This window comes from Peromyscus californicus, unplaced genomic scaffold (genome assembly GCF_007827085.1).
Source record: "Peromyscus californicus insignis strain IS unplaced genomic scaffold, ASM782708v3 Scaffold_7__1_contigs__length_154581171, whole genome shotgun sequence".
NCBI lineage: Eukaryota > Metazoa > Chordata > Mammalia > Rodentia > Cricetidae > Peromyscus > Peromyscus californicus.
This window is the reverse complement of record NW_026294595.1, coordinates 118415827-118432075: the sequence shown is the minus strand read 5'-3', so window position 1 is coordinate 118432075 and position 16249 is coordinate 118415827. Positions and strand designations below refer to the sequence as shown.

Here is a 16249-nt window from a genome sequence, read left to right as displayed (position 1 = left end):
CCTGCCCAGGTAAGGTCCTGGCCTAGGGAGGGTCAGGATTTGAGCTAATGCCTCTATGCAATCAAGTAACTGAAGTTTCATTTTTTTTTCTGGGATGGAAACTACATTCATCCAATGGAAGATAGTGGAAATGACCCTTCTCCAAGAACGATATAATATACTCTCCAGAATTTGTAATTTTAGCTGAGAATAGCAGGCTAACAGAGGCTAGAACATCGCTTTAAAACTTACCAATAAATTGATTTTTAAAAAGCCTTAAAATTTACCAATGAAATGGTTTTCAAAATGCTATAAAGGTAGTATATGCTCATTATAAAAAGTATCAAAGTATATAGAAAAGAAAAGTTAAAACTCCCCGGGGGCAATCATTGTGATCTTATTTTTACATGTAAGTATTCAGTGAAATTTAAGTGTACAGGGCTATGATTATATTAAACTATGTAAGATGTATATGTAGATATAGAAACAAAGTATATCTTTAACCAGTATGATATACAAATCTTACATGTGTGTATATATCCTAGTGGAAATGCTACATGCCGTTTGACATGTGCAAGGGACCAGCTCTAGGAATAAAGCCTAATGTGGAGAAGTAACAAATAGCCAGTGACATCTGAACTCAAGAGGATGGCATGGTAGTTATCCCATTTGGTCCTTAGTTACAGAAGACAAGCTGTGTTATACATGACTCGAGTCAGTAGTGCTCCTGTTCAATCCCTGCTCCTAGTGTTTTTATCTTCCCTTGCCCTCCCTCTGTGAGTAGTCCCTTGTCTGCCTTACTCAGGATTAGGCCGCTTGCTTCTTACTTTTTCCTCTGCTATCCTTAATGAAGTGAGGCTAGGGCTGGGTGGGAAAGTGGAGAGAAGGGTAGCCATGCAGTGTGGGAAGTGAGGGGCAGGGGTACAAGCTCCCCTTTCTCCATAACTTGGTGCGGGGTGGCTGGATGACCCTCTGAAAGAGTGGTTCTCAACCTGTGGGTCTCAGCCTCTTTGTGGGGGGGGGGTCACATATCAGATATCCTACATATCAGATATTTACATTGCAATTCAGTATAGTAGCAAAATTACAGTTATGAAGTAGCAATGAAAACAATTTTATGTTTGGGGGTCACCACAACATGAGGAACTGTGTTACAGGGTCACTGCATTAGGAAGGTTGAGAACCACTGCTCTAAAGGGAGGCGTGGAAGAGAAGAGGGAAGGGGAAGGAAGAGGGAGGCAGGGAGAGAGAGGGAGAGAGAAAGAAAAAGGAGAGTGTGTGTAGGGGAAGACAGAAAAAAGCCCCGTGTGGCCACCGGGGGTCTGTGGTTCCGATCCAGTGGTTTAAGGTGGAGAGGTCATTGAGAAACAAGGGCCTGGTCGCCCTCCAAGGGCGTTCGGAATTTCTTCTACTAGGACCGGGGATTGATTAGTCTGTGACTGAGTGAGTCAGTAAGTCCACAGACAGTTGTCTGACCACAAACTGGGAATTGATTAGTCTGTGACTGAGTGAGTCAGTAAGTCCACAGACAGTTGTTTGACCACAAACTGGGAATTGTCTTCAGATTCTTGGTAAATCTATACAACTGAAAGACTCCATCAAAATAAGCAACTGCTCTTGGAAACCAGGACAAAGAGGGAAACAGATGGTTTCTGATGTTGGCATGGAGGGTCACAGGCTCAGGTTCAGACTGGTCTTAATACTGGGATAACTCTCCCTTACAAGGCCCTGAGCAGGCTGCCAGTAAGCAAAGCAACCTTGATACAAGGAGGCACCTTGGTGTAGGAGGTGACATTGTGACCTCTACTTGCATAATCCCATGTATCAACACCCTTTGTAATGTGACTTTGCTGTTTTGCTCAAGAGGAGAAGGGGGTCTCTTTCCTATTCCTTGGATCCTGACTGGCTTCATATCTTGATCTGACCATCAAAATGTGAGCGACATTAAGTGGACAAAGATTCTAAGCCCAAGACTTAAAGAACCGTGTACTCTCTGCCATGTCTCAGAACTTGCTTATACAGGACAATGAATCTGACTTAGCCTGTCAAGAGCCCAGCCAAATTCACTGCCCCAGCTGATAGCCAAGCGCTCCCAGACCACGCAAGAGCTTCCTTGTGCCAGCCAGTCTCTAGTTTACCTTCCAGTTCATCACAAATGCATGAATGAGGCTATGGGCAGGCACTGGGCTGCAGAGCAGCTGACACTGAATGAAAGGGAAGGCCTTACTTTGTAGCCTACCCTGGTCTTGTGGCCTTGAACTCACAGAAATCCTCCTGCCCCAGCCTCTCAAATGCTGGGATTACAGGGGTGTACTACCACATCTGGTTTTCACCTTGGCAGCTTAGTACATTAACATGCTTTAAAAAATTATTTAACTTTTTATTGTGAAAATTGCATGTAATGTAGAATAATTGAAATACATATGGAGAGGAAAATAGAAATTCTTTATAACCTGTGAATAAATGATTCCTAGTGTGATTTTGTGGATTCCTGACAGTTTTATATAGAGAGGCAAAGTATTAGAATAGCTTCTGAAATGAACCTGGGATAAAATAGATTCATTTTACTTGGCCTGCTTAAAAATGAGTTTTACTATTATATAATTAACATTTACTTATGTGATTAATAGTATTTTATATTATGTTTTATTAGTCTTATTGAATAAGCATTTAGCAGTTTATTCTCTCCTTTTTAGTCATACATAGAGGATTATTTCTAGTTTTCAAAACCTCCAATTTTTAAAATGAATGCAATTTTATATGTTTTGTTATCTCTATTTACTTAGGTGGAGTTGCTAAAAGAAGGAATTTCCGAGGAGAAGGCAGGCATGTTTGAAGATTCTTCATCTACATAACCATATGATTGATCTTTATAATGACTATAGTGTTAACATCTGTAAATAATAAATGCCAATATAAAATATCTTTGTTTTTATGGTGCTGAGGATTGATTGGGGTCTTGCACATGACAGGCAGACCTACCCTTTCTGACAGGGGTTCATGTGGCCCAGGCTGGCCTTGAACTCCTTATGTTGCTGAAAATGACTGTGAACTCTTTTGATCCTATAGCCTATGCCTTCTTCCATTTCTTTTTGTCCCAGAAACAAAAGGAAGAATTGTAATAGTATGTGAACCACTGCAGAGGCTGAGTTGCTGGCCTCATGCCAAGCAGCCCTTGCCCAAATATGACCTTCATTGGCCTTCAGAGGATAAATCAGGAGCAGTGTCTCTGAGTGCTCTGTGGCAGGAGGCATCCATCGCCTGCTGAGGCCCTGGCACTGCTGCCGCTGTATCTGACCCACACTCTGATTAAATTTCATCAAGCAGCACCAGGGCTTTGCCTGACCCACACCTGATTAATCACTTTCTCCCCAGCCAGCTACTCCCCGCTCCTGGATGGTGGTGTTTGAGCCACTCTCTTGGCAAGTGGCTCATCATCTTCATATATTCTAGTGCAGAAGCCTGACACTTGTGCCCTGCCCCCCAATCTTCCACCTGCCCCAAGGATGATCTATCAGCATTCAGTCTCATCAGCACCACAGAGAATTCCTGCAGCGGGTCTTTAACTACTCATAACTTATTTGCTCTCTTTAGTAGAAGTCCTGAGAAGAGATTAATAAGGGGCTGAGATATAGTCGTTAGAGCCAGTCAAAATGTTCCAGGCTGTCCTGGGTGGCTGTTTTCCCTGCGTGTGGGAGAAGAGCCTCATGAGTCCTCGGTCATCATCAAGGTTCTCTCATGCTGTCTGGATTTTTCTTCTGGTTGCCAGAGGAAAAGAAGATGCTGGAAGACATGATGCTGTGTTCTCTGGTGGTTTGTCTGCTGCCTCATCCATTTCCTTGGAGGGACCACATCTGTCCATCCACATAGTGAACATATGCTCTCCAGTGCTCTACTGGAGAGCGATGACTCCAAGTCTCTGATTAGATTTTGCTCCTGTGACTATAACAGATGGGAGATGGTGTCATCCTAGATCCCTTGGATCTCAGAACCTCTTGTGCTTGGGAATTTCCAAATGTCAATGTGGGTATCTCTTTGACTTAGGGCTATTTCCCAAGAGGCTGAAGGCTTCTCCGTGTACCTGCCCTCTGGCTTTGACCGGTAGAGCCCTGCCACCCTGGGAGTAAATCTCTTTCAGTGGTTTCTGTCTTAGCTCCTTTACACTCCAACAGAATACCTTTACTGTATGTCTACATGTATTTCTAGTATCCTATGATTTCAATTGCTCATGGGGTGGCTGGCTTGAGTACACAACCTGAGCTGACCTTCTCTGGTTCTCATCACACCTCCCTGCTCATGTCTGGTACTCCCTTTGCCTCCCAAATAACATCAGTTCAAATCCTGAACTTGAACTCACGTTCAGCTCAGATATTAAACTCAAGCTTTGTCTCAGAGTTTGCTTTCGGGAGATCTCAAGCTAAGGCTGTGTCCCAGTTAGGTTTCTATCGCTGTGATAAACACCATGACCAAAAGTGACCAAGGAGGAAAGATTTTGTTTCAGCTTACACTTTGTAGTCTAGCCTCCAGAGAAGTCAGGGCAGGAACTCAAGGCAGGAAGCTGGAGGTCATGGAGGAGTGCTGCTTACTGGCTTGCTCTCCATGGCTTGCTCAGCCTGCTTTTGTATAGCACCTATAATGGGCTTGGTCCTCCCATATCAGTCACTAATTGAGAAAATGCAGCAAGGCTTGCCTACAGGCCAGTCTACAGGCATACTACCAAGTTAAAGAGGCAAGGCTGCAGCAAGGCACAGGGAAACCATTTGTTCTTTTCCTTTGATGTGGGGGATCAACCCAGAGAGCTCTATGCATGCCAGGAAAGCCCTTGACCACCAACACAGGTCATCAGCCCCTTTCCTTCTGTCTTGCCTGTTCTCTGATGCCTAGTCAAGAATTTACTGAAAAAAACTTGGAAGAGGCAAACTGACATTTCTATAGATCCAGGTAAATGAGGTGTATGTGTGAAGCAGGTGCTAGGAACTTGGGAATGGTAAAATCTATGGCAAACAGTATGTGCACTGTTAAGGGTCTCTTACCCACTTCTTTATTCTACTCGTCATTTTTATGGTTATTATATTGGTCAAACAAAACCTATATGCAGGGTGTTAATATTAAAAGACAAATGTAAGAATTGCCTCTGTGTGCCTAACAGTCAGACTTCTGTGTGTGGATGGATACCATGTTTCCTAGGTGGGATTTTCTTTAGAGTAAATCAGATAACTGAACTAATGAGAAGGAGCCCTTTGCTTCTGTATAATATACTGTCACTTACACAATTCTCTGAACGGTCTTAAAAAGTGTTATCTTGAAACAAAGCCTTGTTCCCAGAGGCTGGGGAAAAGCCAAATGAGAAGACACATATTTCCCACCACATCGTGCACTTTCCTCTTCAAAATGTTTGCATGCTGTTGTCTGAAGGTAAGTCATGAAGATTTTTCTCTTGCTTTTCAGCAATCTTGGCACGTTTTGCAGAAGCATTGCACTTGAAAAGGCCTTTCAGGTGGAGTCGGGGAAGTTACGGATACAGGAGCAGAGAGAGCGATCCAGCTCTGAGATGTGACTTTCGGAAGCACAGCAGTGACAGGAGCCACCCAGGGATGCCTTGTTTCCAGTGCATCTGCATTGCAAATGTGGACAGAGGGCACTTGTCACATACTGGCCTGATTCTTCCAGCTTCAGGTGCCATGTCTGCTGGAGAAATGACACCTGCCGGATGCTCCCCTAGGCTCCTGCTGTCTGGCCCTGGGTTGGGTGCCTACTTTTTTTCAACCATGCGGTGAATCACTTGTCAAGAAAGCAAGCTGCTGATGTGTCAAGAGTTCCAGCCTTGGGTATGTGAAACAGGGCATCGACACCACCTTCTGAAACCAGTTCTCATCTGTCGGCCTTTGCCTTGTGCCATTCTAATGTCAGGGTCCTCCACACTGATTCGGGTTGGCTCAATTTCAACAGCAGATTGCCACAGCCTTGTTACAGGACATTTTGTGAGTTTCCCACCAGGCTCCACCCAAGTGTAGGAACTGATATCTAGTGGATGGCATGAAGCCGTTCACTTCCAGGACTCTGTGTCTCTTGAAACTTGTACTGAATGTAAGGGAGACAGCTCTCCTGTGGAGTGAGGTCACGGCTTACTTAGCAAAGCTGTCCTCCATGGTCACAGGATAAGTAGTGACTCAGGTTGAAAAACTTGTCATTTTGCATGAACACGTGATTCAGGGGTTCAGGTGCTTTTATTCCAGTTTTATCCTCCCAAAGGGAACTTTCAGCCTCACTAGGGCAAGGCTGTCTCTGCTTAAAGGAGACTATGGGGTATGCAACTTCTAAGACAGAAGGAAAACCAAGTGTGTGTTGGTGAACAACAAGCTCTCTGCAGGGGGATGTATATGCTCTGTTTGCCAACTTCCATACCCGATTTCAAGCTATCAGTGTGATGTCATCAGGAGCAGCTCCGTCACAGCACTGGCCATACAGGAACATTTCTGTCGTTAAGATTAAATTGCAACAATCCCCTATCCACGTTGGCAATTCTATTGGTGTCATTCTTGTTCAGCTCATGTTTAGGCAGTATGTTGGTGAGACTTTATGGGTGGAGGTTCTGATGTTACTAGGAGACAGTCTCACGACAAACTTCCCAATCCTCTCTTTCTCTTACAGTCTTTCCGCCCCCTCTTCTACAGTGATCTCCGAACCGTAGATGTGGGAGTGTTTTGTAGATGTGTCCATCAGGACTAGGCTCCACAACTCTGTATTTTGGTTGGTTGTAGTTTTCTGTGGATTTTTGAATGCTTACTCTTTAACTATTATACAGAATGAAGGAAGATGGTCTTTTGAGTTTGTGAAAGAGAAGAAAAAAATACTGTCATTGAACCAGTGATCAACTATCTTGCCTATAAAAGAGACAGCCAAAAGATATCAAGATGACCTGGAGCAGTGACCAGGTCTTTCCACAATTACAGAGTCTGGCGTAATCCCCTTTCTGACTGTCAGTTCTAAGATAGGAAAGGTGCATTAATTTTATAGGACTACTGTAACAAAGTAACACAAACAGGGTGTTCTAAACACCAGAAATTAATTGCCTAGCTGCTCTGGAATCCCCTGGAATCTAGTTGTCTGAGACTGAAGTGTCAGCTGAATTGCTTCCTCTCCAGACCTTGGAGGAAGGCTCTTCCAAACCCTTCCCTAGTCTCTGGTGATTTCCTAGCATCTTGATATTACTTGGCTTGCACGTGGGTTCTGGGAGCTTTGTCTTCATTTTTGTGCAACATTCTCCCTTTGAACATGTCTGTGGGCAAACACTGCCATTTTCACTAATAATTAAGGATTTTTATTCTTATCATACTGGCTTAGGAGCCTGACCCACTCAACATGCCTTCATCTTAACTAATTATGTCTGCAATGACCTGAATTTCAAATTAGGCTATACTCTGAGACACCTAGGGTTAAGACTTCAAGAGGAGGAATTGGGCACATGATTCAACCCTGTAACAGAGAGGTACATATGGTCTTATATTTCTGTTCCGATCTTTTGCAGAATTCAACAGCACCCGAGAGACTTCTCCTTTAGAGGGCGAGGAAGGCCAAATATGCACCATTGTGAGTTGTCCCAAGCAGAAGAGAAAATGGTGTTAGAAACGTCACTGTCCTTGGTCCCTTCAGATTCTGAGCCTTTTAGACAGAACCACATTATTTTTGAAGCCTGGGCTTGGGAAGTCGTGTCTCCTAATTTGGGGCCAAATTTTCCCTGGAAGCAGTGTAGACAAGTAGGACAGAAGCTGCAGGTTGTGACAAGCAAGGATGGGAAGGGGTTGTCTCCACAACCTGAACACATGTCCCAAGAAAGAAGAAAGGACTGAAGAGAATGAGTTCTGAAGCCAAGGAAAACAGGTGTGAGGTGGTCGAACATCTGGTCTGAAGAGTGCTAGTGTGGGTTTCTGTACATCTTGTAGCTATCTGGGACCCAGGAGGCCCAACTCTCCCTCAGCAATGTGAGGACCTGCCTGAATCACCCCATTACCCCAGTCACTCCTGCCTCATCAAAGGATGCCCTTCAGCTGAGCTACCTGGATGTCTGCTCCTGCAGCACTGAGATTAAGCAGGACATACAGTTTGGTCACCAGACATCCATATGACCCTGCTGCTCCCAGAATGTAAGTGGCTGCCATGCCCTTTCTGTTTAGTGTGCTTGTTGAAAGTGCTATTTTGGGGTCTTAGTATCTCAGGGTTATGAGACATGGATTCTCAAGTCATTGACAGCAACACCCCTCAGCCCTTGACAGAATCTTGTTCAAATGAAGTATTGGCTACAGCAGGCAGGCTAGGCTGAGCCATGGCACTTCCCACCACCTTCCTCTCCAAGGCTTGCCAGTGGCCATGCTTTGAGTTCAGCAATTCAAAGAAAGCTGGTGAAGACAGTTTGGGAACTGATGCTCAAACCACAAGTACTATGGCACTTCAGGCCCTAGGAATCCGGAGAAAACTAGGGCACCCCCAATATACCTTCTCTGAACTCCTGGTCGATATAACCCACAACATCTCCAGAGGCTGTGTTCATGCCATGAGGTCTTAGGGTAGTTGACTGAGGGTCAGCAGTTCATGGAACTGTGGGCATCTCCCGGTGCTATGACCATATTTTACCAAATATACATCTCATAATGATCCCAACCCCTTGAAGGATTCCACATATGACTATTTTTTAGCCAACAAAGCAGGCTAGGCTGGGCGAAATCACTTGTTGACAGGTTCTTGGGTACTAGGGATTGGAATGGGGTCTTGGCCCAGGAATGCTGTGCTCTCTGAACCTGGCTTGTGTTCTGTCTAGGTGACCCCTGCCCTGTAATTTGAGGGAGCATCCCTTTGTTAAATATGAAGCTGTGTCTCCTGGTTCCTCTCCTTTTGGAGGCTCCAGCTTGGTGCCTTCTCTTTGGTACTGTCCATTGCTGAGCTACTATCAGAAATCAATGGCCACAAAATTCATTGCTCAGACCTCCTCCCATAGAAGCACTGAGGCTTCGCTTGGAAGCTGCTACTCCTGGATCCACCATCCAGTGTGGGCAGAGACCCCACAGCTTGTAGACTGCTTCTGGTTTTCCACTGAGCATGTCATGAGGATGCCAGTGCTGGCCCATTTCTGCCCTGCATGGGTGACTTCACATGAAGACAACCTGCCAACTCAGCAGAAACTTCTTCTGAGTGGGACTACAGTCTCAGAGCCTTCTGCAAACTTTCTCCTCTGTCCCCATCACAAAGGTCAGGTCTCATTCCTGACTAACCTTCTATGACTCCATTGCCTCTCATTCACATTACGGTTGCTTGGAATTTCCTCCCATGCACCTCTTGCACCACTAAACCCAACTCTGTGCCTACCTTCCACAGGGTCTAAATTAACATTTGACCCCACCCTGCCACTTTGTCCACTGTATTGTCACCACCACTTCACCCTCCATGTCCTACCTCATGGGTGGACTGGGGCCTTGTGGTGACCAGGATGTCTTTACCTTGTTCACACCATCAGCCATGGCCTGGAGCGTGAGCTCTCGGGGCCCATCAACTGTCTTCCCATTGTCTGTGGGGCCCCAGCTTGCACTGTAGATGTCTATCATTTGAGGCATGTGACTGATGGAGGAGGCCTCGATGATGTCTGTCATAAAGGGCTGGTCCAGCATCCGGATACCTGTGCACAGGCGTAAACAGAAACAAGACTGAGAAAAACTTGGGTCCTGGGAGGAGTTGGGAACCTTCAGTGCCCTCAGAACATTGTGGAGTCTGAGAGTCAAAAATGGAGCTCAGATCACCCTACCCACTCCTTTTCAGACCTCACTCATGTCTTTCCTTGAGTAACTATTTGAAGAAAAAAATATTCTCCAAACAAAATTTATTTGAATTCTTAATGGGGAGATATGGTATAGAAGGGCATCCTTACTAAGACTCTAAGTGGGAACCCAGCCTCCAGAGATGCAGAATTGACCATTGTTGATGAGGGCCAAGGTTTCTAGGGTGAATGCAGTTTTTGAGTGGAAAGAAGCAACTGACACTTAGCTAGCAGCTCCAGGGTGCAGAGAGCAGAGGACAGGGATGATGCAAGAGGTGAGACTTAAAAAAAGAGGCGCTGTCAGTTCATCATAGCTTAGAAGGAATGTGGGGGAGGACAGAGCTGGAGCAGGTGAGTATAAGTGGTCAGTAATGGGTGCACGACACACTCTCTTCCTTCTGATTATGGTATCTCTGCAAGTCTGTTATTCTTTGATGCCTTTTGGGCATCATCTTGCCAGGAAGAAGAGCCTGATGTTCAGGACTGAACTGGGCAAATCAGAGCTGCACACAGGGACACAAGGAGAAAGGTCAAAAAGACCTTTTTCTTCTCTGCTTCTGACAGACTCACTGATCATATGACCCTCTGGCTGACCACAAGGTCTCTTCAGTGTTAACTCACCAGCAGCCAGTGAAATGAGCCAGCTGAATCCTCTAGATGTTGCTGATTGGTTGACACTGCCCTCTACAAGGCTTTGTCATTTGGGATATGTCAGCTGCAGCCTAGAGTGTTGGCAAGCTGAACTGACTTTACCCATGGGGACTACTGTGGTCTGAATGTGTCACCTAAAGATTTGTGCTGGGTCCTGGGTACTCAGTAGCAATATGAGAACTGAGGTAATTAGGTCATTGTGGGAACATTGGTCTTGGAAGGGATTAATGGAGTACACACGGGACCGTGACCGGGTCCCATGAGAATGAGTTGTTAAAACATGAGCAAAACTGAACTTGCCTATTCTCTGCCTTTCTGTTACCAGATAATCACTCTTGTGTGTATTTCTGCCATATCCTCACTAGAGACTGAACCAATGAGGTCCCCTGTTCTTGGCCTTTTATCCTTCAAAACTATGAGCCAAATGAACTTCTTTATACACAACTCAGCTTCAAGTATTTTGTTACAGCAACAGAAGTGGAACCAATACACAGATTATGAAGTGAAGGGCCTAGGCTGTGTCCAGCCAAAATCTGGATACAAACACTCCATTCTTAGTCCCTATGAAGCCATAGGAAAAGACTTGTGGTCAAAGGACATCATTATGTAAGGATATTATTTCTTAAAAATCATTCTCAATTGTGATGTGCAAATTAATTTAAATAAAGGCCGCCCAGGTTTTTCTAGGGCAGGAGGAGCTGACAAGATATTCTTTTCTTTCTTAAGGCCTATCCTTACCTCTGAGGCTGGGCATTCTCTCTTCCCTCTTTAGTGACGTGAAAGCCACTCCCCATGCTTGGGTCAAAGTTTCTCCCAGAACCATGTTAGCCAATCGCAGGGGTAGCCATGCTTCATGTCCTACCAGACAGCAAAGCGTCTGGGTGCATTACTGTGTTTACCTCTGTCCCTGGGCTCAGCATGATGCGGGACATGAGCATTTACCTCCAGATTGATGGATTCCTAAGAATGAATGTCTGCGTCTGATGTTATCACTTCCTTTAGTTGATGTTCTTCTCCAACAGAAATAACAGGTTCAGAAGAACAAGCAATAAAGGCCATAGATGGCCATTAATCCCTCTGCCTCTGCCTTAACCCCTAAGTCAGGTCACCCGTTTATGCCAACTAACATTCAATTATGAACTGATATCTTTTCTTTTGGATGAGGCTCATTTAGATTAAGAACTGGTCTGAACTTATTAGAAGTTGCATTTTTAAGAAAGTTTAAAAGTACATTTTGCTATGGACCTATGTCTGTTCTATTTACTTAAGAAATGGAGCCGGGTACAGTGGTGCATGCCTGTAAGTTTCTTGCTTTAAGGAGAAAGCTCGAGTGCTTTCAGATTCCCTTAGTGCTAGACACTCAGGCCTGAGCAGCTCACCTCCAAGAGAAGCAACTCGGGAGGCTAAGGTAGGAAGACTGGAGTTCAAGGCCAGAACGGGCTACCAATTGAGATGCTGTTCCAAAACAAAGGTTAAGAAGCAGGAGATGTAGCTCAGTGACAGAGTGCTTGCTTAGCATATACACGGTCCTCGGTTCGATCCCTAGCAAGCCAGCAACAACATAACAGAGACCACTGAGCTACAGAATAAACTGAACAGAAAAAAAATTTTAAGTGAAATTGTTTGTGCTTTGTGGGTGGCAAATAAATCGAGAGGCCAATGTTCTCTTGTTTTAAGGAGAAAGCTCATATGCTTTTGAATTTGTCTGGGACTAATGACCCAGGCTTGAGCCGTCAACCTCAAAAAGAAGAAAGTCGAGGGATTCTTAACGTTGGCCAAAGTGGGCCTTGCCTGTCCCACGAGCTGTCTGATGGCCTGGGTTCGTCAGAGTCGGTGTGGAGCAGATGGCTGACCCTTCAACCCTCTTCCTCTTTGCAACTCCTGCTCCTTCTTTATCCCATCGTGAGTCTTTGTGCTGAACAGGAACCCAAGCGCTGAGGTGCATTCATTCATCTGACTGCTTTAGCACCGAGGGAGGGAGGGGTGGTCACAGACTGAGAGCTGGACTCATTCATATTCGTGGGGCCAGGCTTCTGGCATTTCTTTTAATCATGTTAACCTCAGGAGGACTGAGGCATGCGTTAATTGAATGAGATACATGATTAGTTTTGCAAATGACAGTGCTGTTAGTGACCAAGACACAGGCTCAGGGTGATCTGAAAGTTTTTAGGGAGGCCCCCCCTCTCTCTCCTGTGCTCCCAGATGCCCTGGGAGCTGTGGACAGGTAGTGGGAGACCGGAAGAGAGAAATGTGGAAGGAGCTGTGAGTCAGCTCTACTAGTTGACGTGACCTCATTGGTGAGGACGACTACAGCCTGCATAGCTGGCATTTCCATCCCCCTATCTCCCCCCACCCAGGTCTGTATACCTCATTAACAGGCACACGTACTCTGTCTTTCCCCCATTTCCTCCCAGGTCTGTATACCTCATTAACAGTCACATGTACTCTGTCTTCCCCCCCATTTCCATGCATTTAGAGGCTATAGCTGCCTCCCTGCTTCGTTTGCACCATGATGGGCCTGGTTCCCCGGGGCTGCGAGGGTGCAATGGATTTCAGCAGCACCCTTTCGGTTCTTCTGTCACCGGAAATGTTCTCTCATCTGACACCAGTGCATGCCGTTACAGATCACCCTGGTGCCTCAGGACCAATGATTGGCACCTTCTGTGCTCAGGAATATCAGCCCCGGAGGCTAAGGAGTAAGTTCATGCTCACCCAGGTTTTAGGGTCTGAACACTCATCAGTCATGATGCTTATGGTGATTTTAGCTAGTTTGCTCAAGGAAAAAACAAAACAAAACAAAACAACCCAGATATAAAATATATAAACTGACTGAAGTGTTATATAAGTTACTGGCCAATAACAATGATGATCATAAGAAAGTGATTCATTTGCTGATGGAGAGATTCCGTGTTATGTGATCAGCAGTACGGTTTTCATAGTCTTTGAAAAATCTTTGTTAAAATTATCTTTTGTTGTACTTCCCCATGCGAGGCCTCACCTTCTTGTAGGAGGGAATGGGGGATGGGTTGGGAAGGGGAGGCTGCAGGGGCGGGAGGAGGGGGATCTTTGATTGATATGAAAATTTTTCTTAATAAAAAATTACCTTTTGTTTTTAGTTAACACTAAAATCCAACACCGTCGTGGCATGCCATGAGATGTTTTGATAAGCATGTCTGTCTCCTCGTTTATTTTTTTTTTATGGTGGAAACATCAGATAAAGGCGATCTCATCTCCTGTTCTCCTGTGCAAACCCATCTGCTCTGATTTGAAAAGGAAAGCAGTTATGACTGAATCCACCTGGGCCTGCTCTGCTTTGGGTCGCTCTGGGAAGCCCAAGATGGCGTGGAACTAATCGGAGAGCCCGCACGCTGTCTGCCGACTTGCTTTACTCTGCTCAGAGTGAAAATGATTATGTCGCGTTGTCTTCTCCTCCACCCCTGTGTTGGAGCTGCTATGAGGGAGGTGGCTCATTGCTAGTCACTGTGGTCCCCTCCTGCACAACCACCACAGACCACACAAGTAGACTGAAGGCAGGAGGCAGCAGCTCCCCAAGGCTGGGCGTGACCTTGACTGTTGAGCCGGGTTAGGCTGACAAACCAGCAGGGAATGTTATTGGGAAGTTTTTTTTTTTTTTATTTTTTATTTTTTTTTATTTTTGCACATTTACTTACTTAGGACTGATAGATTTTAAATTTCAGTTTTTCTCAATCTTCCCTTTTCAGTGTGTACATGTGTGTGTACACGTGTGTATGTGTGTATGATGTCTGCATGTCTGCACATGTGATGTATGTATGTGTGTATACACATGCCATGACATGGATGTGGAGGTCAGAGGGCAACTTTCAGGACTCAGTTTCCCTCTTCCCCTCTGGGTTCTGGGGACTGGACTCAGGTTAATAGGATTGCGTGACAAACATTTTCATCTTCTGAACTGTCTCTCAAGCCCAACCCATATGGTTTAAGAGAGAAAATTAAAAATAAGAAAAGAATTGGGTTTATTTCTTTACATAATCACTCCTAAGAAAGACATTTTCAAAATAAATAAAATTGGTCTTTCTTTTCCAAATTCATACAATTAAAGAAATGGTTAAGGGAATATCAATAATTAAATCATCAGATATCTTTTGAAATGATTAAACCTTCCAGACTATAATAGTAAGCCTGGGACACCAGTCTCCATGTTAGACGATTACTGTTAAGGAGCTAGCCTGGTTGGAAGTCTTCCTCCCCTTCCCTGGCTGTGTAAAGAAGAAGTAGCAACAACTATGTCCTTAAAAACAGATTGCAGGAACCAGAGAGTGCCCAACTTTGAAGGTCTCCCTTGAAGGGGATTTCTAAGGGTCATATGTGTCCCTGAGTGGAACAAACGAAGAGGAGGGAGTTGGTTTCCAGTCACAGAGGCTTGCAATTCCATCCTGATTCAGCTACATCAGTAGAGCTGGAGTTTCCTAAGCAGGGACACCAGGCGCAAACTGATCTCACAGTTTACCAAGATGTGGTCCTTGTATTTAAATTTTGCCCGCTACGTGTGTCATATAGAGATATAACAATGTGATAGAACTGCAGAGGGCATTAAATGAATCAAGAGTTTTGCATTGTGCCTGACAGAGAGGTAATATGTTGATTTGTATTATTAGTTTTATAATTGCCATTATGCAAGTATCTATGGATACTTACACTTTTAGAGTCTTTTTGGGTCCCAATATTTTGGGATTTTGAAAATGAGAACCTAGAAAAAGTCACACACTGTATTTTCAACACCTGAACACCAGGGGATGTTGGTGGGTGGTCTTGCACTCCATTCTGCCTGGCGGGTGCCAGGGCACTGTACAAAGGGCTCACTAGACTGGTGTCTCTGTTGCACCCTGGGCAGTTCCCACTGATGTCTGGTCCCCAGACATCCCTATAGTGCATTTGAGAAGCAATGAGCTGGGAGTGTCTGGAGAATGCTCCTGGTTGTTGGTAACTGATCTGATGCAGGCAAAGTTGCAAAGATTGATGGCTCTGGTAGGCGGGATCTTTTACTTCCTCGGTTGACATTCCACTGGCTTTGTGTCTTTATGTCCCCAGCCTCTCAACTCTACTGATCTACCCTTTCTTTCATTAAGTGATCATTGGTATCTTAGTGGGCTTATCCATTGACTCCCTCCTTCTTCCTTCCCTCCCTTTCTTTTTCATTCTTTCCTCGTATTCAGAAGATAGGATTTGCACATAGACTGTGAGCTAGAGTCTGGTCTGGATTCTTCAGTGCTAATGTGAGATCAAATAGACAGATGCTGCCTTTGTGAAGACTGTGGTCACCAAGGGAGAAACAGCGATCAAATGGCCGTGCATGACACAGATGACTTTAGGTGTCAACTTGCCTGATGAAGGAATACCTTGGGAATTGTTGAAGCATCATTTTGGATGTGTCTGTGAGACTGATTCCAGAAGAGACTGGTTGAGCCTGAGTGGCCTAAGTGGGGAAGATAAGTCCTCAAGGGTAGCATCCAATCCTAGCCATACTTTCTAATTCATCATTTATGAGGTTTTACCTAGTTGCATTTACCCAGAGATTGATTCATATGTGTATGGGAAGTTAATATACAACACACCATGCACATTTGACTGTAAGTGGGGGTTAGTTATTGCACAAATGGTGTTGGGAACACTGGCTTCTGTTTGGATAAAAAACAGAACAGCTAGTTGACTTAGCACTACATCTACAAGAGTAGATTCTAGATGGACTGGTGGCTTTGTGTCAAAGTTTGCACTGACTTAAACTAACGCACAGTCAATTATTTATGACCTACCAAGAGTTCTTGACCACCAACA

At 44.8% G+C, this 16249-nt stretch overlaps 1 protein-coding gene across 1 annotated transcript in view; it reads right to left on the bottom strand.

Annotated features, from left to right (window-relative positions):
* Pcsk2 (proprotein convertase subtilisin/kexin type 2) overlaps positions 1-16249 on the bottom strand; it is a 244891-nt gene that overhangs the window by 18919 nt on the left and 209723 nt on the right. The window contains exon 8 of the mRNA XM_052725490.1: positions 9471-9646. Within this exon, the coding sequence (XP_052581450.1) occupies positions 9471-9646 (176 nt within the window). The remainder of the gene's footprint in view (positions 1-9470; positions 9647-16249) is intronic.